Source organism: Crocuta crocuta, unplaced genomic scaffold, assembly GCF_008692635.1.
Source record: "Crocuta crocuta isolate KB4526 unplaced genomic scaffold, BGI_CrCroc_1.0 scaffold92, whole genome shotgun sequence".
In the NCBI taxonomy this organism is placed as follows: Eukaryota; Metazoa; Chordata; class Mammalia; order Carnivora; family Hyaenidae; genus Crocuta; species Crocuta crocuta.
In genome coordinates, this window is record NW_027528804.1 from 2506765 (window position 1) to 2526811 (window position 20047).

At 37.7% G+C, this 20047-nt stretch overlaps 1 protein-coding gene across 2 annotated transcripts in view; it reads left to right on the forward strand.

Annotated features, from left to right (window-relative positions):
• Positions 1 to 20047, forward strand: part of NFKB1 (nuclear factor kappa B subunit 1) — a 115644-nt gene that overhangs the window by 13509 nt on the left and 82088 nt on the right. The window contains exons 2-4 of one of the 2 annotated variants that reach the window (XM_077755750.1): positions 10721 to 10766; positions 13943 to 14018; positions 18210 to 18250. In XM_077755750.1, the coding sequence (XP_077611876.1) occupies positions 10728 to 10766; positions 13943 to 14018; positions 18210 to 18250 (156 nt within the window). In that variant the 5' untranslated portion in view covers positions 10721 to 10727. The remainder of the gene's footprint in view (positions 1 to 10720; positions 10767 to 13942; positions 14019 to 18209; positions 18251 to 20047) is intronic. The other variant, XM_077755751.1, reaches the window with a different exon arrangement.

Sequence of the window (20047 nt, forward strand, 5' to 3'; positions counted from 1 at the left end):
TTACACACATTTTCATCATCTTTGGCATTTTTCATTCTTTCATGTAGATACAAGTCTCTATCTGGTATCATTTTCCTTTAGCATGAAAAACTTTCTTTAACATGCAGCAGGCCTGTTGATCATGATGCAATTCTCACAACTGTTTTATTTGAAAAATGTCAATTTCACCTTAATTTTTAAAATTTATTTTTGCTGAGTATAGAACTGTACACTAAACTTTGTCTTTCAGCACTTTCATTGTTTCTGATGAGAAGTCAGCCATCATACTTCTTCTCTTTTGTCCTTGGATGCTTTTAGGATTGTTTCCTTAGCATTACTTTTTTTTTTAATAACTTTATTTTATTTTAGAGAGAGAGAACATGTGAGCGGAGCAGAAGGGCAAAGGGAGAGAAAGAGAATCTTAAGCAGAGTCCACGCTTAGTGCAGAGCCTGACTCAGGGCTGGATCCCACAACCCTGGAATCATGACCTGAGCCAAAATCAAGAGTCAGATGCTCAACTGACTGAGCCACCAAGGCCCCATCTTTTGTATTAATTTTTATCAGTTTGGTTGTGCTATGACTAAGCATGTTTTTATTTGTGTTTATTCAACATGGGGATTTTTGAGATTCTTGGATATATGGGTTGATTTTTTTAAAGGTCATATTTATGGGGGCTCCTGGGTGGCTCAGTCACTTAAGCCTCTGACTCTTGATTTTGGCTCAGGTCATGATCTTGTTGGTCATGAGTGTGAGCCGCACATCGGACTTGGTGCTGTATGTTGCCTGCTTGGGATTCTTTTTCTCCCCCTCTCTCTCTGCCCCTCCCCTTCTAGTGCTTTCTCCCTCTCTCAAAATAAATAATTTTTAAAAAATACTATTTTTAAATTATGTTTGGAAAATTCTTGGCCATTATTTTTTCAAATATTTTTTCTTCTCCTTCTGTCTAGGGTTCTAAATTACACATATGTAAGGCCACCTGATATTATCTCAAACGTCACTAAAGGTATCTTAATTTCTTTCTGCTTTCTTTCTGCCTTTTATCTCTGTACTTCAGTTTTGATAGTTTTTATTGACTATTATTCAAGTTTATTAATCCTTTCTTCTCTGGTGTTCAATATGTTGATCAGGTCACCTAGTAAAATCCCATTTTGACCTAAAATTTTCTGGGGCACCTAGGTGGGTCAGTTGGCTAAGCATCCAACTTCAGGTAAGGTGATGATCTCATGGTTCGTGAGTTCGACCCCCACGTCAGGCTCTGTGCTGACGGCTCAGAGCCTGGAGCTTGCTTTGGATTCTGTGACTCCCTCTCTCTGCCCCTGCACTGCTTGCTCTCACTCTCTCTCTCTCACTCTCTCTCAAAAGTAAACATTGAAAATAAACAAATAAATAAAATTTCCCATGGCTCTTTTTCTTTTTTATTTCCATTTCTTTTCCAAGATTCCCTATCCATATATTATAATCATCTTTTCCTTTATATTCTTGGGCATATTGCTATTAACAGTTTTAAAGTCACTGATTGCTAATTCCATAATTTGTGTCATTGTTTTCTTTTGAGTCATATTTTCCAACTTCTTCATATCCTTTTTTGTTGTCCGTTGTGGGTACTACACCATAGAGAGTATGTATTTTTGTCTTCCTGTAAAGAGTGTTGAGGGTTTTTGTAATAAGCAATAAGTTTACTGGTGAGTCACCTGGTTTTAAAAAGACGAGTTTAGAGTGGCCTTTATCCTAGGGCATGTTCTTTATTCCAGTAGCGTGGTCTTTCTGGGGTCCAACCTGAATGCTCAGATTGTTCGGTGATCTCTCTTCATCCTGGATAATTGGAACTTCAATGTCTCTCACAGGTTCCACAACTTCTGGGATCACCATCCAGCTCTTAGATCCCCGGCATCTGTTTTTCCATTTGCAGAATCTTGCTCTGCACTCGTGCAGCTTAATATTTATTGATTGACCAGAGGTGACCCCTATGCAGATTTCTGAGCCTTTTCTCTGTGGATATGCCTCATTTCTGATGCTCTGCCCAGTGAGATTGCCACTCTGTTTGGACTCTACTTCCTTGTATCATGGTTTGTAACATACTCAGTCAAAAAGTGAATTTGGAACTTACTTCACGTGTTTTCATTCTCTTACGGTGTACAGTCTATTGCTGTATCTTGTCCAATGTCTTCCATTATTGCTTTAAGTGTTTTGTATAGTTTTACAGTTGAGTAGGGCAAGCTCAGTAATTGTTACCCTGACTGACTGAAACCAGAAGTCTGACACATTTTGACAAATCTGAAATTGCAATGTTTTCTACCCTTAATATAATATTAATTGTTCAAAAGTACTTAGTATTTACTAATTTGATGATACAAAGAAGTAAAGCTCTCGTATCTACTTTTTAGACATTTATATCCACTTAAGAAAATGGTATGTATATAAATATATATATATACACACACATACCATATATATAGATAGATATAGATATGGTTAAATTGCAGTGTAACAGTATGTCAAGAGTAACATCACTAGTACACATAAGTGTGATAGCCCTTATGTGGACAACACACCTATCGGTTACAGAGAAAATACAGAGTTTCTGGGCAGAGATCGGATTTGAGTAGAGGCTTAAGAAGTAGGTGATATTTAAGTTGGTAAGATGGCATTTCAGGATTCAAGGCTACTGTGAAACACACTACAAGGTGGAAATGAGCAATGCATTTCTGAATGATCAGTCTGCCTATAATAAAGAGTTTGGGTTAGGACATAGTCATAAGTGATGTTTATAATATGATTTAATATAATAATGTCATAAGCTGGTTGAGGGCTTTTAACTTTATCTTGTAAGTAATATGGAAATAATATGAAAGGTGCTTAAGGAAGAAGAAACACCACAATAAGGGAGAATGCTGCTGTCATTCAGAAGTGAGGCAGTGAAAGTTTAAGTAGGCCACAGTAGTGGGAATGGAAAGGTGGGGCAGATACAGGACATAATACAAGGAAGAAATCAGCAGAAATCAGTTACTGATTGAATATGTGTGAGATAAGGAGAAGGAAAGGAGAAAAGGGTGACTGAACTTTTCATTCTGAGCACCTGAGACAATGACATACTGGCAGAAATTGGGAAGTCAAGAACGGGGCCATTGCTGCAGGAATGATTAGTTTGATTTTAGATATTAGAGAGTTGAAAGTATTAGAATATTATGATTTGTTTCTGAGGAGCCTGGGTGCTGCAATTGGTTAAGCACCTGGCTCTTGATCTCCGCTCAGGCCATGATCTCACAGTGTGTGGTTTTCAAGCCCTGCATCGGGCTCTGTGCTGATGGCACAGAGCCCGCTTGGGATTCTGTCTCTCCTTCTTTTTGCCCCTCCCCAGTTTGTGCACGTTCTAGCTTTCTCTCTCAAAATAAATAAATAAACTTAAAAAAAAACTTTAAAATATTACAATTTTTTAATGGTATAACTGTTTAAAGCTAGCAGCCATGGATTAATATTTACATTTTGAAGGTTTTAACAGTACTAATTTTATTTCTCTTTACATCACAGTATTTTTGGCTAATGTACTTGTTTCCTTTATGTTGGGAACTGAATAAGCAAATACAGTAAAAATGAGTACAAAGTCCAGGGTGGGGGGTTGTGAATAGGACCCTAACAAAGAAAATGTAATTACTGAATTACACAATAACTACCCCATGCCATACACACCCTTCATTTCCCGTGACATTTACCAGGTTGCATTACGTTTGCCTGTTTGTCTTCCTACTTAATTGTCACATTAATTGGCGTTTGCTGTACAAAGTTACCACAAAGCTAATTAAAACACAAACATTTGTTTTTTCTCTCAATTTGATGGCTTCTCCGGGTCCTTTGGGCTAGGCTGCCTCTACTGATCTCTGAAGTCATTTGGTTGCTCATCTGATGCTGTTTGGTCTAGGGCACCTCAGTTAGGACTGTGCCTCTCTGCCCCACACGGTCTCTCATCTTCCAGCTCAGGCTTGTTCCCATGGCAGCAGCGTTCCAAGAGAGGTAGAAGGGCTGTCGCAAAGCCTCTTGACACTTGCATTTAAAACTCAGGCTTCTGTCTCATTCTGTTGTACAGATCCAAATAACAGAGCTACCAGGATTGTATAGACCCAAACCCAAGCCTGCCAGGACTCAAGGGATGCAGAAATAGATTTTACCTTTTGTTGGGTACAGTTGCAAAGAATGTTGGGTCATTGTTTTCAGTCTGCCACAAGTGTAGGCTCTGAGAGTAGACTTTTGTATACTTGCTATCTTTAACTGACACATAGGAAGCCTAAATATTTTTTTAATGAATGACTAAATTAATGAAGGAGCAATGCATTCAAGGAATATTTCAATATACTTTTGTTTTGTTGTGTTTTTTAATTTTTTAATGTTTATTTATTTTGAGAGAGAGAGACAGAGACAGAGAGACAGAGCATGAGCGGAGGAGGAGCAGAGAGAGAGGAAGACACAGAATCTGAAGCAGATTCCAGCTCCGAACTGTCAGCACAGAGTCTGACGTGGGGCTCAAACTCCCCATCAGCAAGATCATGACCTGAGCTGAAGTTTGAGGCTCAACCAACTGAACCACCCAGGCACCCCTCAATATACTCTAGTTTTAAAGATACACACACTTTTATCATGCCATTAGTGTGAGTATGGTGTTTTCTGTGGACATATTTCAGAAAGAGAGTCTCTTGATTTTCTTTCTATCCTTTGTAATTGAACAAAGGAGATATTTAAAACAAAACAAAATAAAAAGCAACTAATGCTATTTATTGTATGGCATTTTTACCTTCACACTTGAAGGTAAGAACTCACTTGCGTTCATTGTCACAGTCCTATCCTGCTTTCCTGGCTGTGCTATGGGTAGACTACCTCCAACCTGAACATTCAGGAGGCCTGCAGCAAAGTATTGTATTAAAATGAATAAAACTGGAAGTCAAGGAAAAGATCACATCTGCCTCTTAGGTAAAGGAAGAAACTGGTCTGTGGAGTCAAATTAGCTAGCATTACTCTGTCAACCTCAGCAAATGACTTACTCTGTGTAAACCTCAGTTTTCTCATCTGGGACTGTATTTCTCAAGAATGTTGTGAAAACTAAGTGAAATATGCGAAGCACTAGCTATGATTTCTGATTCCTGGGAGGTAATCAATAAAGTTTAGTTCTTTCTACATGTGTACCAAAGTCATATGATGCCTTTCATCAGGGTTTCTCTTTCTTGGCATTATTGGCATGTAGGGTCAGATATTTCTTCATTGTAAAGGACCGTCCTCTGCATTATGGGATGTTTAGCAGCATTTCTAACCTCTACACACTAGATGATAGTAGGACCATTCACTCAGTGTGACAGCTAAAAATGTCTCCAGACATTGCCAAATGTCCCTAGTGGCAAAATGCAAGCATTTTATTCAACAGTGGTAAGGGCAGGGTTAAGGAGGGAATGTGGCAGTGTACCCACAAATGCAGGATAGGAAGGAAAAGTATATGATTCTTCTCAAATGAGATCTGGTGCATTCATGGCGGTATGGCCGTAGACATTTGATTCTTTTCAGAATGCCTAAAACCCTCACTGTCTCCATTACTCCTTCTTCTTGTAATTTCATGTAAACATATATTTATTATGCTCTAACAAAATGGTTAACCTTTACTGTGTATCATTAACTGTATTAATAAGCTTTGCATGAGCTAATAGTTGAATGTCATGTACATATCTGCCGTCTCTGTTAGATTGGCATTCCATTGTGAACAGGGACCTTATACCAGCTCCAACTGCATTGTTCTTGTACTTAGGAGGTAGCAATTCTTCACTGGTCACATAGTCCCACTGCCCCCAAATAAAACAATCCAGAGCTGAAAATGGATGAAGGCATGGAAAAATATGGAAAATGAGTTTATACAAATCTAAATGCAGTAGATTCCAAATATTGTTTTTTTCAAAAACTTTTAAAAATCAGCCATTCTGAGAAAAGTAAAGCCACCATTAACTTTTCTTTTATCATCACTAAGCCAATATATCATTAAGAAAGAAGCAATTAATTTCCTCTTTAAAGTTAATTTTTTTCTACTATATCTATTATGAAGAGGATTCCAGTAGTGCTTAGAAATTTTTCATTCATTCATTCTTCATGTTTTATTCATATATGTCATTAGTTATTAAAGATGTTAGAGTTAAGCTTTAAGTTCAGCACAGGGTTTGATTTTTCCCTTTTTTTCTTAAAAATAGACATTTTAAATTAAATAAAATAAATTAATTTATTAACTTAATTAAAGAAATGAAATTATTTAGAAATTTAAATGAAATTATTTATTTAGAAAATTAAAACATAGGAATGTATAACTTAGGGAGCAATAGTCTCCATGTCACTATATATGGATCCGAATTATTATTTTTAACAGTTACATAATATGTAGGTGTGAGTGTAGCATAATTGTAATTAAACAATCTGATATGAAACAATCTGCTACTTAGATTGTTTCCAGTTTTTTGTGGTAATGCATATCTTTGTACTTATTTTTTTTGCACACTTCATGTAATTTTTTAGTACAATTTTCTAGAAGTGGAATTAAAGGTCAAAAGGTATTATCAGTTGAATGCTTCACATTATATGTAGTTCACATGTGTGTGTGTAGTATAATACATTTCCTCCAAAAAATTCCTCTATAGAGAGAAACTCCAGACATGCCTGGGTGACTCAGTTGGTTAAGCCTCTGACTCTTAGTTTTGGCTCAGGGCATGATCTCACAGTTTGTGAGTTCAAGCCCCATTTGGGCTCCAAGCTGACAGCTTGGAGCGTGCTTGGGATTCTTTCTTTCTCCCTCTCTCTCTGTCCCTCCCTCATTTGCGCTCTCTCTTTCCCCCTCTCTCTCAAAATAAATAATTCTTTTTAACAGAAAGTAACTCCAGCATATGTCAATTTTCTTGACATAGAGTCTATGTCATAGACTTTTCTTGACAAAAAGTCTATGACATAGACTTTTCTCTATGTCAATTTATAATGCAACAGAGAAATGGTGAAAAGTCACTCTTTTTCTTGTAATTTCTTCCTCATACCAGGATGAGGCATTAAAATTCTTTTTTTTTTTAAATTTTTAATGTTTTATTTATTTCTAGGAGGGAGAGAGAGAGAGAGAGACAGCATGAGCAGGGGAGGGTCAGAGAGAGAGGGAGACACAGACTCTGAAGCAGGCTCCAGGCTCTGAGCTGGCAGTCAGCACAGAGCCCGACGCGGGGCTCGAACCCACGAACCGCGAGATCATGACCTAAGCGAAAGTTGGACGCTTAACCGACTAAGCCACCCAGGCGCCCCTGAGGCATTAAAATTCTAAGTAGTGTCTGTAATAGCTGAATATAATCTTAAAAACAGAGACACTTTATCTCTCTGATTCCCACCCACATCCTCTCAATGGCACCTGAAATTCTGTTTTTCAGACTGCAGATTATGACCCATTAGATGGTCATGAATTCAATGGGTTTGAAAAGTTTTGTGGTTTTTTTTTTAATCAAATCTAATAGAATTAAAAGGTGAGTATGTTTTCTTACAGTGGGCCCTGATCAGAAAATGTGAATATATCTGATCCTAGAAAATGTCCCTAGTTCTAAGAGGGGAAGTGGCCTTGGTCTTGCTGCCTTCACTAAGAACTCTTTGTGCTGGCCTTTGATGTCAGTGGTGAGATTGTCGCAGATGTGCAGAAAAGAATCCATTAGGGGTTTCATGTAGAGCTCGTCACATACTCACAACTTAGCCAGTTATAACATCATGCCTCTCGTGTGAGATATACAGACCATTCCCTGGAGAAGCTGTTTTTATTGCTAGCTAGCAACATTTTCTATTTCTCTTTCCACGGTGTGAAACATTTTCTGAAAACCTCAGCCATTACAGGAGAGAGACGCAGAGCTTAAGCCCATCTTCTCACCAGTCAACCCAGTGTCTTCCTTTCTGTTTCAAGGTCCTTCCTCAAAAGCACAGAAATGTACAAAGGGAAAGTGAGAGGAAGGGCACAGGGAGTTGGGGGACAGTTGGGGCTTTCCCTGGCCTTTCCGGATCCTTCAGTTCCAAAGGCTTATTTGGTATTTCAAATTTCTGAAATAAAACCCTGCCTTTACAATTAATGCAAATATTACTCAGTGATTCATCCTTTCCAAATAATTCTTGGTTTCTTTTGACATTTTATTTTTATATTATGAATTAACATTGACATCACTCTGGGGTTACTGTCACCTCAGCTCTTCACAGTGAACGTAACTGTCTTGCAAAGCCTGTAAAAGTTCAGATTTTAATCACACCTGGGTATCTCTTGGGCTGCTGTTGGGCTTTTAAAACTGTGATCTTTTGGCACACATCTCTGCAAAACTCATGGGCAGGATGGTGGCAAGAAAACTGTTTTTACTTGGGTAGCTTCTCCTGTGCCTACAGGTTAGAGATCTTTATTAAAGTTTTAACTCCAGTAACAATCATGATAAGAACCCTGTGGCAATTCTAATAAAAGAGATTTAGTTGAGTTTTAAAATCAGAGTGAGAGCCACTTTCTATTGAATCTGTCCATTCAAAGGTCAGGAAACCATCCACAGATGTATGTACACATCTACATGCACACATATATAATCAGAGTAACAGGTACTGAATGGATTCTATCGTTTTAGTAAGTCAACAGTCTCACCTCTGCTTTTGAAGACCATGGGCTAAGATTGTTTGAGAAGATTCAGGTAGTCATCCACATTAATGGAAAGCCTAAAGACAAAAAGAAAATTGTCTTAATGTTTTTCTTCGGAGTTTGGACTCTTTTGGTGTTCTAAGAATAAGGATTTTTCACAAGGCGTATTGTAGCTGGTATCAGCACTGTATTAAATTTAACACTCATTATTTTACTGGTATTTTTTAAATAACTGAAATTTGTAATGATTCTTGGATATAGATATATACCTAAGTATATATAAAAATCCAGGTTAACAAAAAGAATTGTGATTCGTTCTTTCAATAAACATGTTACCTAACTAACATACTCCAAGCTCAACAAAATTCTACTGTTTTCAAAGGTCCATCCCATCAAAATCGTTCATTTTACAGATGAGGAAACAGAGGCCATAGTGAGTCTAATATATCCAGAGTCACACACCCAGCAGTGGAAGAACTCTGGAATTTTGAATGACTTAATTCCTTTCGATGGTATCAGGGCACTTTTCCTTTTTTTAACTGCTTATCTTAATTGATTACAATTATTTGTAAATCTTCAGCAGAAACATTGCATTATAAATCTTTCTTATTTTAGACAAATATTTCTTCAAAATCTGCATGGAATTCTTATTCTATAAGATGAACCTTCTCCCCTTTTGTGAAGCTGGACACTGCTTTGTTTACCACTAGCAATCCTCACAAGGCTTGTCCACTCCTTAAAAGTCATAGAGGTCACTAACAGGTGAAGATTTTTATTGGAAACCAGGGTCCTCTTTGGAGGATTTTGTCCTTACTAGACTGTTAGGTGATGAACTCATTAGGGTAAAGGCTAGACTATAATAGACAGACTTAGCAATAGACTAGGTTAAAGAACAAGGAAATTTCTTTCTTTCTCACATCACCACCAGCATCAGCTACCATTTATCATCATCTATGTGATAGAGGTCGGGCTTCTCCATGTCTAGGTGTTATCCAGCAGGAAAGAGGGAAAAACAAAACAAAACAAAACATGAAGGAAGCATGTCAAGGACCTTAAGCCCAGACCTGGAAGTGACACACAATAGTTCTGACATTCCACTGGTGAGCCTTTCATCAAATGACCATCCCTAATTCTAAGGAAGCATGAGGCAGGAGAACCTTCTCTGAGCTTCTTAGCTCAAGCAGCAGGTGGGAAACTTGGACACAGTTCTAGGACCATCACAGAATTCTTGAAAGGTTGGGAAATAATCTACACAAAGAATGAAGACTAAATAATCCAAGTTAGACGGTGACAAAAAAGGAATGACCTAAGAATTTAAGTATGTATGATTTTTATACAGAGGATGAAGATGGGTTGTACCAAACTCCAGGACACTGTTATGAGCTTGGCATAAGGGCTTTGAGTTGTACATAAGTGTTAATTCCTTGATTATGCAGTTTTCCTGCTGTTAGATTTAGATTCCAAAGAGGAACTACTCTTCTTTTTTTTTTTTTTACATAGTAATTTTTTATAATGTTTTATTTATTTCTGAGAGAGAGAGACAACATGAGCAGGGGAGCGTCAGAGAAAGAGACACAGAATCGGAAACAGTCTCCAGGCTCTGAGCTGGCTGTCAGCACAGAGCCTGATGCGGGGCTCGAGCCCACGAACAGTGAGATCATGACCTGAGCCGAGGTCACACGCTTAACCGACTGAGCTACCCAGGTGCCCCAAGAAGGAACTACTCTTCTAAGGAAGGAGTTCCCCTCCTAAAATCTTTTAAAAAGGATTATGTTTGGTCTTGCTGGAATAATATAGTTTACTCCTACGTGGTGGAATTCTTTTTTTTTTTTCTTAAGTTTATTTATTTCAAGAGAGAGCATGAATGGCGTTTCGGTGGGGGAGGAGGGGGGCAGAGCGAGGGAGAGACGGAATCCCAATCAGGCTCTGCATTTTGAATGCAGAGCCTGAGAAGGGGCTCAATCTCATGAACCATGAAATTGTGAGCCAAGATCAAGAGTCGGACCTTAACTGACTGAGCTATGTAGGCACCCCCTACATGATGGAATTCTTAAGTGTCATCCATTCTTACAATTTTGTTTTGTTTTGATATACAGCTCCAGAATGGCAGAAGACGATTCATATTTGGGAGGACCTGATCAAGTAAGTATTACTTGTATTATAATTATAAGTATTATAATTTCACTGATCATTTTTATAAATCTGTTCATATTTAATATTTAATATACAGAAACAGCCATAGTATTTATCAGGGGAACTCTAAAATTGGTAAGAAATTTATTTTAAATTGTCTTTGCAGTTTCCTTGTCCCTCCAGGTAAGGTCGGAGAGGACATGTCATATCAAATGAGTTGCATATGGTTGCATAAAAATAAAACATATGGTTGCATAAAAATTATACATGCTACAGGTCAAGTGATAACTATTTCCAGGGCTACAGTAACAAATTATCACAGACCACATGGCTTAAAAAAAAACAGAAATATATTCTTTCACAATTCTGGAGGCTAGAAATACCAAAATCCAAAATCAAGATGATGACAGGGCTGGTTCCTTCTGGGAAGTTCTTAAGGAGAATCTGTCCCAGGCCTCTCTCCGAGCTTCTGGTGGTCACCAGCAACCCTCGGTGCTCCTTGGCTTGTGGCGGCATCACTCCTGCAGACCCACCTTCTTCCCTGTTTTTCTGTATCCAAATCTCCCTCTTTTCTCTTATGAGTCACCATGGGACTACAGAAGTTATACGCAGATCCTAATATAGCTGCCATTCTAATAGGAGGGACAGAAGTATAGTTTCTATGTGGTGATAAATGCCATCATAGTATTCTGCATGGAATGAGCCAGAAATGTTGAAAGGAATCACTCTACTTTGCTGGGCTAGACAAAGAGAGCAAAGACTAGGTACCAAGGCACCCTGGTCCAAGATTCGTAATCACTTCACACTAAAACTTTAGCGGCAACCACCTAAAAAATGGATTTTCCAATTTCATGCATGCAAACAATCAGGAAAATAAAACCAAAACTGAAATGCTTTTTAAGGGATCTGGTATCACTTCTTCAAATAAAATAGACTTGTGTAGCATTCATTACTCTTGACAATGTTCTGATTTATTTAGAAAGAATGGGTAGGCAGAGCTTTTCCCATGAAGATGCTCCTGTTGAAATTACTTGTACAAATGGTGATAGAGGATCCATCTAGGAATGTTTTCTTTGATTACAGCAAAAAAGATATTTGGCTACTCATATTATCAAAACCTGTATTTTACCTTTCACTTTTAATATGCTGTCTCTAACATTTAAAGACAAACTCTAACAAGCATGTTCTGCTTGGTTTTAGACCATGCTTTCCTGTCTATACACAGGAAATCTTATCAGCAAGAGATGGTCCTTTATGCCACACAAAAGTAAAACCTGCTGAAAACATTCATTTCGAGAGTTTATCTTATGTGGGCCTTTTGTGATCATCAGCAACAGGGGTGGGGTACATTCTGATATTTCCATTTTTGAGGCAAGAGGTGCTTGTAGTATGGGGTTTTTTTTCTTGTCAGAAGCTTAATGGCATATATTTCCTGAGGTTCACATGTCCTTAGTGAGACATCCTCAGTGTTTTCATGTATTCTGGAATTTGCTCTCCAACTATAACCGAATATACAATGTAAGCTGCAGTGCACAACGCGGCTGGTCTTCCTTGTCGGAAGTGGAGTGTGTGTATCTCCCCTACGACGAGTGCTCTGCCCTCTACTCAGTCATTTTAGCCACCTGCAGGCCCTTAAGGAAGACATTTTTTAGCTAGGTCATCTCTTCTGCTCTGAGACTGCTGAACACTCTCTATAAGGTGGGGCCCGATTTTACAATAACATGTTTTCTGATTCCTATATTTCCTTTCCAGCACACAATGAATAGTGTAGATGAATTTGACTCTTAAGCATTGAAGTGTGGAGCACATTTACTGTTCCTCAATTGAAAATTTGCATACCTCACAACTGGATTTGAAGTGTTCTTTATTTAAACATTGTGTTTCTTACTCTTCATTTACCTAGGCCCACTAGGATCTTAGGTTCCATGAGCCTCTGATAATATACTAATAAAGAAAAGGAGTGAATTGTAATACTGGTTTTCCTTTTGTTTAATACCAGCTGCAGTACACTTACCAACTAGCATATCATAAAAAATGAAATATGGTTAGTTTTTGTGCAGCCCATACATATTTCAAACAGATGACTTACTTAGGTTGAAACAAATGCTAAGCTCAGAGATATCAATTTTATTTATTTATTTAAAGTTTACTTATTTTGAGAGAGAAGGACAGAGCTTGAGTGGGGGAGGGGCAGAGAGAAAGGAGAGAGAGATTCTCAAGCAGGTTCCGAACTGTCAGCGCTGAGCCCAACGCAGGACCTGAACTCACAAACCATGAGATCATGAGCTGAAATCAAGAGTCAGACACTTAACCGACTACACCACCCAGGAGCCCCAGAAATATGAGTTTTTGTGACACCTTCATCGCTTCAACTTCCTGTTTCCACTGTCATGCCTCCTACCTTCACTTCTACCTCCTCCATCCTTCTTATTGGGTCCACTTGGATAATTCGGGCTTAGATCTGTGTCCATATTCTTAATTTAATAACATCTGCAGAACTTCTTTTGCTCTATGACATAGCATTCAAGGTTCTGGGGATTAGGATGTAGGTGTGTTGAAGGGAGCCATTATCCAGCCTGCCGCACCCACTATATTCCAGGGATTCTGCCCTGTGCTAGGTAAGCAAAGGTGAAAAGAAATGAGGGAGCTCGGGGCTCAGTTATACCTGCTGCTCAGACAGTAAGTTATATTTTCAGTTTCTCTGTAAATTGTCCCAAGGCTGTTGCCTAAGTCTTATAGGCTTTGAAGTTGTATGGCTTTGATAATTTACCATTATCCAAGAAATATTTCTAGGATTTCTAGGACCATATCCTTATGTTCAGATTTCTGAGAGAGTACAGGCTTTAAGTCATTCATTAAAAGAAGATTAAGGATCCACTCTGTTTTAAACATACACTGGGCCCTGAAGATTTCCTGGTGAGCAAGCTATAGTGGGTGCTGGCTTCTCTGGTCATTCTTCTCAAATCCTTTTGTCACAAAAATAACTTTACCACAGGCAAAGTTCTGTACACATGAGAACTCAGCTAGGTGTCATGACCATATTTTAAAAATCCTGATTTGAAATATTTTCAGGGTTTTTTTGCTTTAGTTTTTGTTCCGGGAACAATTTTAGGTGTAGCAAATTCAGATATTAATATAATGTCAGAAAAATAAGAATCGAATTATTTACATTTTCTTTTTTACAGATGTTTCATTTGGATCCTTTGACTCATACAATGTTTAATCCAGAAATATTTCAACCAGAGATGCCACTACCTACAGGTAAGAAAACTCCTCATCCCTGTTGCCCTGTCATCTGTTTTGCTTTTGCTTTTTTAAAATTCAAGTTTTGCTAATAGCTTCTTTTAGAAAGTCAGTAAGATGCCTAGAAAGGAAATGATGATTGATGTTTTAAAAACCAACTTTCACTATACTATACTTTACAAGTTTTATTTATTTGTTTTGATAGAGAGCGTGCTTGCACATGCGTGTGTGCTCAAGCAGGGGAGGGGCAGAGAGAGGGGAGAGAAAGGATCCCACCAGGCTCTGCTCCCCATCAGCACAGAGCCCAACATGAGGCTTGATCTCATGAACCGTGAGATCATGACCCAAGCAGAAATCTAGAGTCAGACACTTAACCAACTGAGCCACCCAGCCAACCCAGTGGTTGAGCCACTGTACTTTTTAGAATTAATGTTTGCACGAAAATATTCTATCCCATTTACCCATTGTCTGACTTACAATTGTTAGTGATATCTGCTAGGACAGCTAAGAAGGAATTTCTTTACTCGTATCATTTTCCCTTTTGCCCAATCTTATTAGCTCTGGTTCTGTATAACTCCTGATAGAGAATGAATATATATATATATGTGTGAAGTGGTCTCAGCTTCTCAAATCTATTCCCCAAACATTTATTTGAACTCCTATTATATGCCACTCAGTATGCCAGGCAAGGCACTGGAGAAACAAAGTTTGCAAAAATCATAAGCGTCATCTCAGTAGAAAAGTCATCTTTTAAAAATGCCTTTAGTTTCACATTCTGACCAATTGGATAAAACTCATAATAATCATCCTTCCTTCTAACATGACTGCATTATCACCATCGACAAATTGTTGAATCTCATATGAGTGATTTAAAAAATCAATTCATTTAGTCTCTCTGTTTATTGATTTGTATGTCAGCCTTGTGTGATGGCTCTTTTTATGTAATCCTCTGATCACCAGTGGGTCCTAACAGATGTTCTGAGGCAGTGTGAGTAAGTTATGGAAGTTGTACAGAAAACAGAGAGTTTTGTAATTAGGGCATGTGCTGGCTTAGTCAGCAGAGCATGTGACTGTTGATCTCAGGGTCGCAAGTTTGAGCCCCACATTGGGTGTAGAGATTACTTTTAAAAATGTAAAAAACAAACAGAGAGCGTTGTAATCGCTATGGTGGACATCAGCTCTTCTCTTTACCGAGCACTCTTGTCCTCCTGGGGAAACTCCAGTTTGTACCATTCTTGCTTAAAACTATTGTTGTAACTATAGTATTTACTTTTGCGTTTTTTAGATCAGACTGTTTTTCTGCATTTTTATCTCTATTACATATTTCTAGGTGTTCTTGGGAGAGGAAAAAGTAAATCTGGTATATATATGTTCACCTTCCCTAGTAGAAGTTGTATTGCTGAGGCCTTTCTCTCTTTACCCCACAAAACCTATCTGAGGTCTCTTGAAGTGCTGTCCAATCTGAGCTCTAGGTCAGCTTCCTGTGAACAAGTAAATATCTTGGTAACTTCTGTGTTTCCTGTGAACTTTTTATTCTGGGGTTCAAAGTATCTTTCTTAGTATCAGTGCTTTATTGAAAGCCTAAGAACTTGGTTTTGCCCTGAGAAGACATAAACATTTCCATTTAATGCCCTGTAAATGCCAGGCAGTACCCTGAGTAGACGCTTTGTTTTTATTACATCAAGTTTATGGAGGTTGAAATAAGATTATCAAAAGAAACGTCTCTGTAAATATTGTGGTCAGGGCTTCATGTTGTAGAAATTATTTTGCCATAGTATTAGAAAAACTTTTTAAATTATACTTCAAAACCTCAGATTCCGTTTATTACCTCATCATTTTTACTGCTAGGATTTTCCCTCTTTGTTGCAGTGACATGGTCCAATTTTTATGATTCAAGTTGTATGGATGTTTTACTCACATTTTAAAGGGATAGAAAGGTTACGGGAACCAATCAATAGTAACTTGTAATTCTCGTATGGACTGTTTTATCTTCTTGAAATCTAAAACTATTAGTTGTTGAAAATTCAATGGGATATGGTATAACTTTTAAGTCCATAATATATGTACTGTAATATAAATTTCTCCACACAGTGGGATGTTAGTTCATGGCATTGAAATGTTGCCAAAAGAAAATTGGCATTAAAATGAATATACGCATATCAAATCTAATTTTCTAGTTGGTTCAACTTTTGAGCGTGTTCACTAGAAGAGAAAAAATGGCCCCGTTTCACTAATAAAATTCCCAAACCTTGGAATTCCATATATTTAAAGGAAATTAAACCATACAGCAAAAATAATAGCAAAACTTCAAGTATCTTTAGAAGAGTTAGTGAGAGACTTGAAGTTTAATGTAGATGTGATCCAACTCTTCTGTATTTTCTATGACATACAAAGGTTGCTTTCTTAGAGGCCTCTCTTCTTGATTTAGCATTCTAGAGGGAATAATTTTATGAGTAGAAATGTTATATTATCACACAGGCTATATTTGTAGGGTGAAAATATTTCAATTTCTAAGAAGTTTCATTTCCTTATCAAAAATTAAATTCTAGCCATTTTTTGGAGTTTTTAAATTGCAATATTTTTCCTCAACGAATTTGAAAGTGCCCAGGGGTAAATTTCATACAGGCAAGAGATGATAATTTTCTTAAATTACATATACATTAGCCAGCCACTACCCATTTTTCCTTTCTTGTGTATGTTTTACTTCAGGTTCAGTCATTTTTCAACTGATTTCCTTATAAATTTCTTGCATAATACCAGGAGATAATTCTACCTTTGTTTGCTCCAGTTTTCTAGCCTTATCCTGATTCATCATAATACCAAGAAAATAAAAATAAATTCTCTTTCAAATTATAGTGTATTTTTAATATCAACATGAAGGTTTAACTCTTCTTTGTAAATGTATTTATCTAAAATAATATGGAGGCTCAGTCGGTTAAGCATCTGACTTCAGCTCAGGTCATGATCTCATGGTTTGTGGGTTCCAGCTCTGCGTTGGGCTCTGTGCTGACAGCTTAGAGCCTGGAGCCTGCTTCAGATTCTGTGTCTCCCTCTCTCTCTGCCCCTCCCCAGTTTGTGCTCTCTCACTCTCTCTCTCTTTCTCATTAATAAATAAACTTAAGAAACTTATAAAAATAAGTAATATAAACTTCTGTTATCTAAAAGAATGAACTTCTGGCTAAGAGACAGTGAAGACTGAAATGAACACAGATGCATTCTTCTAGAATTTTGCTAGTATCAAGCATCTTAATTTACAGTCAGATGAGTGAGAAACACCATATGCCTCTATGTATTGCAGAGCTATGGGTTATTATACTATTGACATAAAAACTAGCTGGAGAGCTTACTTATACTATCAGAGATTCTGATTTTCCTTTGAATCTCCAAGGCAGATATAGTCAGGGTATGGATTAAACTTGTAGTTTTCTTTGTTTTTTTAATAATTAATTAGAATGCACCTATCTTCGATTAAATTATTTTCAGGATTTTATAAAATATTTGTGCCACTTTAGAAGAATTCAGCACAGTATTCAGAAGTTGTATACAAACATCAAAAGTTATGGATTGACAAGAAAAGTCCACCATGTCTGACAGACCAAATTAGATATTGGAGGGAAGGGGAAACAACCTGGCCAGTTGGGAAACAAAGACAGTACTTAGGGATTCAAATAAGGGGAAGTAACTGAACACTTAGTGTCAGGAAAGGCAGGTAGCCTGAGATCATTATCTGGGTATTTCACACGTGTAGGTGCTAGCTTAGTCCCTTATACTTTCACACTGAGCATATTCTCTTTGAGGAATGGAAGTCTGTGTCTGATGATGTGAAGGCAAAAGGAAATGTCACGGTGCCCAGGAAATGGTTGCTGCTTTTCATTGGTATTTGTGTCATTTCAAAAATGCTTTGCTAGTAGACAAGGTTGTGAAGGCCATTGACATCTTCATCCTTGCCTGACAGAGATCACACCTTTTCTTAGGTTTCAGCAACTATTTGTTTATTGTGATTCTCTAAAGGTATAAAACTTGTTAAGAATAAACTTGCTATTCAAATGAGGAAGGTAAATCATATCATTATAGAATTTTAGCTAAAAAATGAATTTTGAAACCTCTATTTAAAAAGATAATTTCGGTTTTTACATGCTTTAGATTTTGTAACAAATTTGAGAAGCCTCACATTTTCTTTTGTTTTCTCTTTGTTGTTTTCATGTTCAGCAGATGGTCCATACCTTCAAATATTAGAGCAACCTAAACAGGTAAGAGGATTAAAGGGATGGGACTGCGTCTTTCAATGTTAGAGCCATAAGTTTCCTATTAATATCTCAAGCACTGAAAAAAATAAGTGAATTTTATGAAGGAAGTAGCTTATCCAGAAGCTCAACACCCAGCCCAAATTGTGTAACAACTTTATTCGCCTACTTCATATTTCTGTTAGTCATCCTTCTAAGTGTCCTGAGCCTCAGTACATAGTTCTATAAAACTTAGATGATTGTATCTCACGATCTCCACCACCTTGGCTTAGCAGCCACTTCTACGAAAGGCACAGTTGCCTCCATTCGTTTTCATGTTTAAGGAAATAGGCAATTTGATACACTGAGTTACACTCATCAGCCCTGTCCATGCACATGTGGTGCTTCATAGCCTTCCTCCTTCCTTTAGAAGCTCTAGCCTTTTCTGTTTGGTCTTTGGAACATGTGACCTAAAAGGCTAGAACTATCAGTAGGGTGTAGATAAAGTATTAGAACAGACAGCGGAGTCCTCTTCCCTCTAGTGTTAGCTTTAGACTCAACCCCTTTGGAGACGGGGATGAGAGCATTTTATTTTATCAGGCTCTTCTTCTTACCACTAGATTTTCTAGAGGATGCCTGAGAATCGAAGTGGCTTCCTCACCATGCTCCATCTCTGTGGATAAATATTTATTGGAAATTGATGAGACCTTTGCTATGAAAAAGGAAGAGAGAGAATCTTAATACTTTCTTATAGGGGAGAGCTCAATTATTAGGGGGTTGTTAGGGGAATAGTATAGTCCCTCACAGACTAAGGTCAAAGTCAGTAAATCTCTGAATGGATGTGTTTACCTCGTTTGTGTAACTAGGGATGCATATACCTGCTGTCTTGGAATTATCACCCAAAAGCTTTCTTATTGCTTTTCATAGCTCAACCGAGTGAGTGTAACACTTTTGCACTTTTGCATTTTTGCATTTAATAAGTGCTAACTAGGTCAAGAACTTAAAAAAAGCTTCCACTGTGGTTACTGTAATGGTAACATATATTTGGATTTGGGTCAGAATTTACAGGCTGTAACTATCTTATCCATCATGATAAGGCTGAGCTGAGGTAAAAGTTTCTGACTCAGGGACAGGAATGCCGCACGAGACTTGGGTGCATTATTTTACTTGCTTGCGGTGGCAGACCCTCCGTGGGCTGCCAGCGTGACTCGCCTTTGCTTTACCTCCATGTCCAGCTCTTTAGCGGTGACTCCTCACAAGAGGTAGCCAAGTCTCTCAAGGACCCTCCCAGTGCAAGTTTATCCCCTCGAAGTCTGTTCAGCAGTCTGGCCTTCTAGAAAAGGTCCTAGCTTGCAATATCTATGTGATCCATGAAAGTGAGAAATCAAGCTAAAATCTGTTTTTCTGCATACCAGGAAAAGCATGGTTTTCAAATACTATTTTCATAAGCATAGCACTACAATAAGAATTTTTAAATGCAGTTCCTTATTATGGGTCCGAGAGTCATAAAAAAAATTGACACGACTTATGGTTATGTAGTTCCAAAATTCAAAATTAACTCACTGCATGTAGATGTGTGAAAGCTTCCCTGAGTAAAACGGTGTGTTTGTTTACCAAACCGAAGTTATTTTGATGTCTGACTTCAGTGAAAGTAAAAAGATTGTCTTTAAATCAAACTTTCTGACCGGATGGATATAACCCTTGCCTTTGAGGTTGATGACTCATTGTAAGCAAATGGAGTTACTAAAATGAATGGCTGTGGATCGACAAACCTCTAATCTCAAAATTTTAGAATCAGAAACACATTAGAACGATGCATGTGAA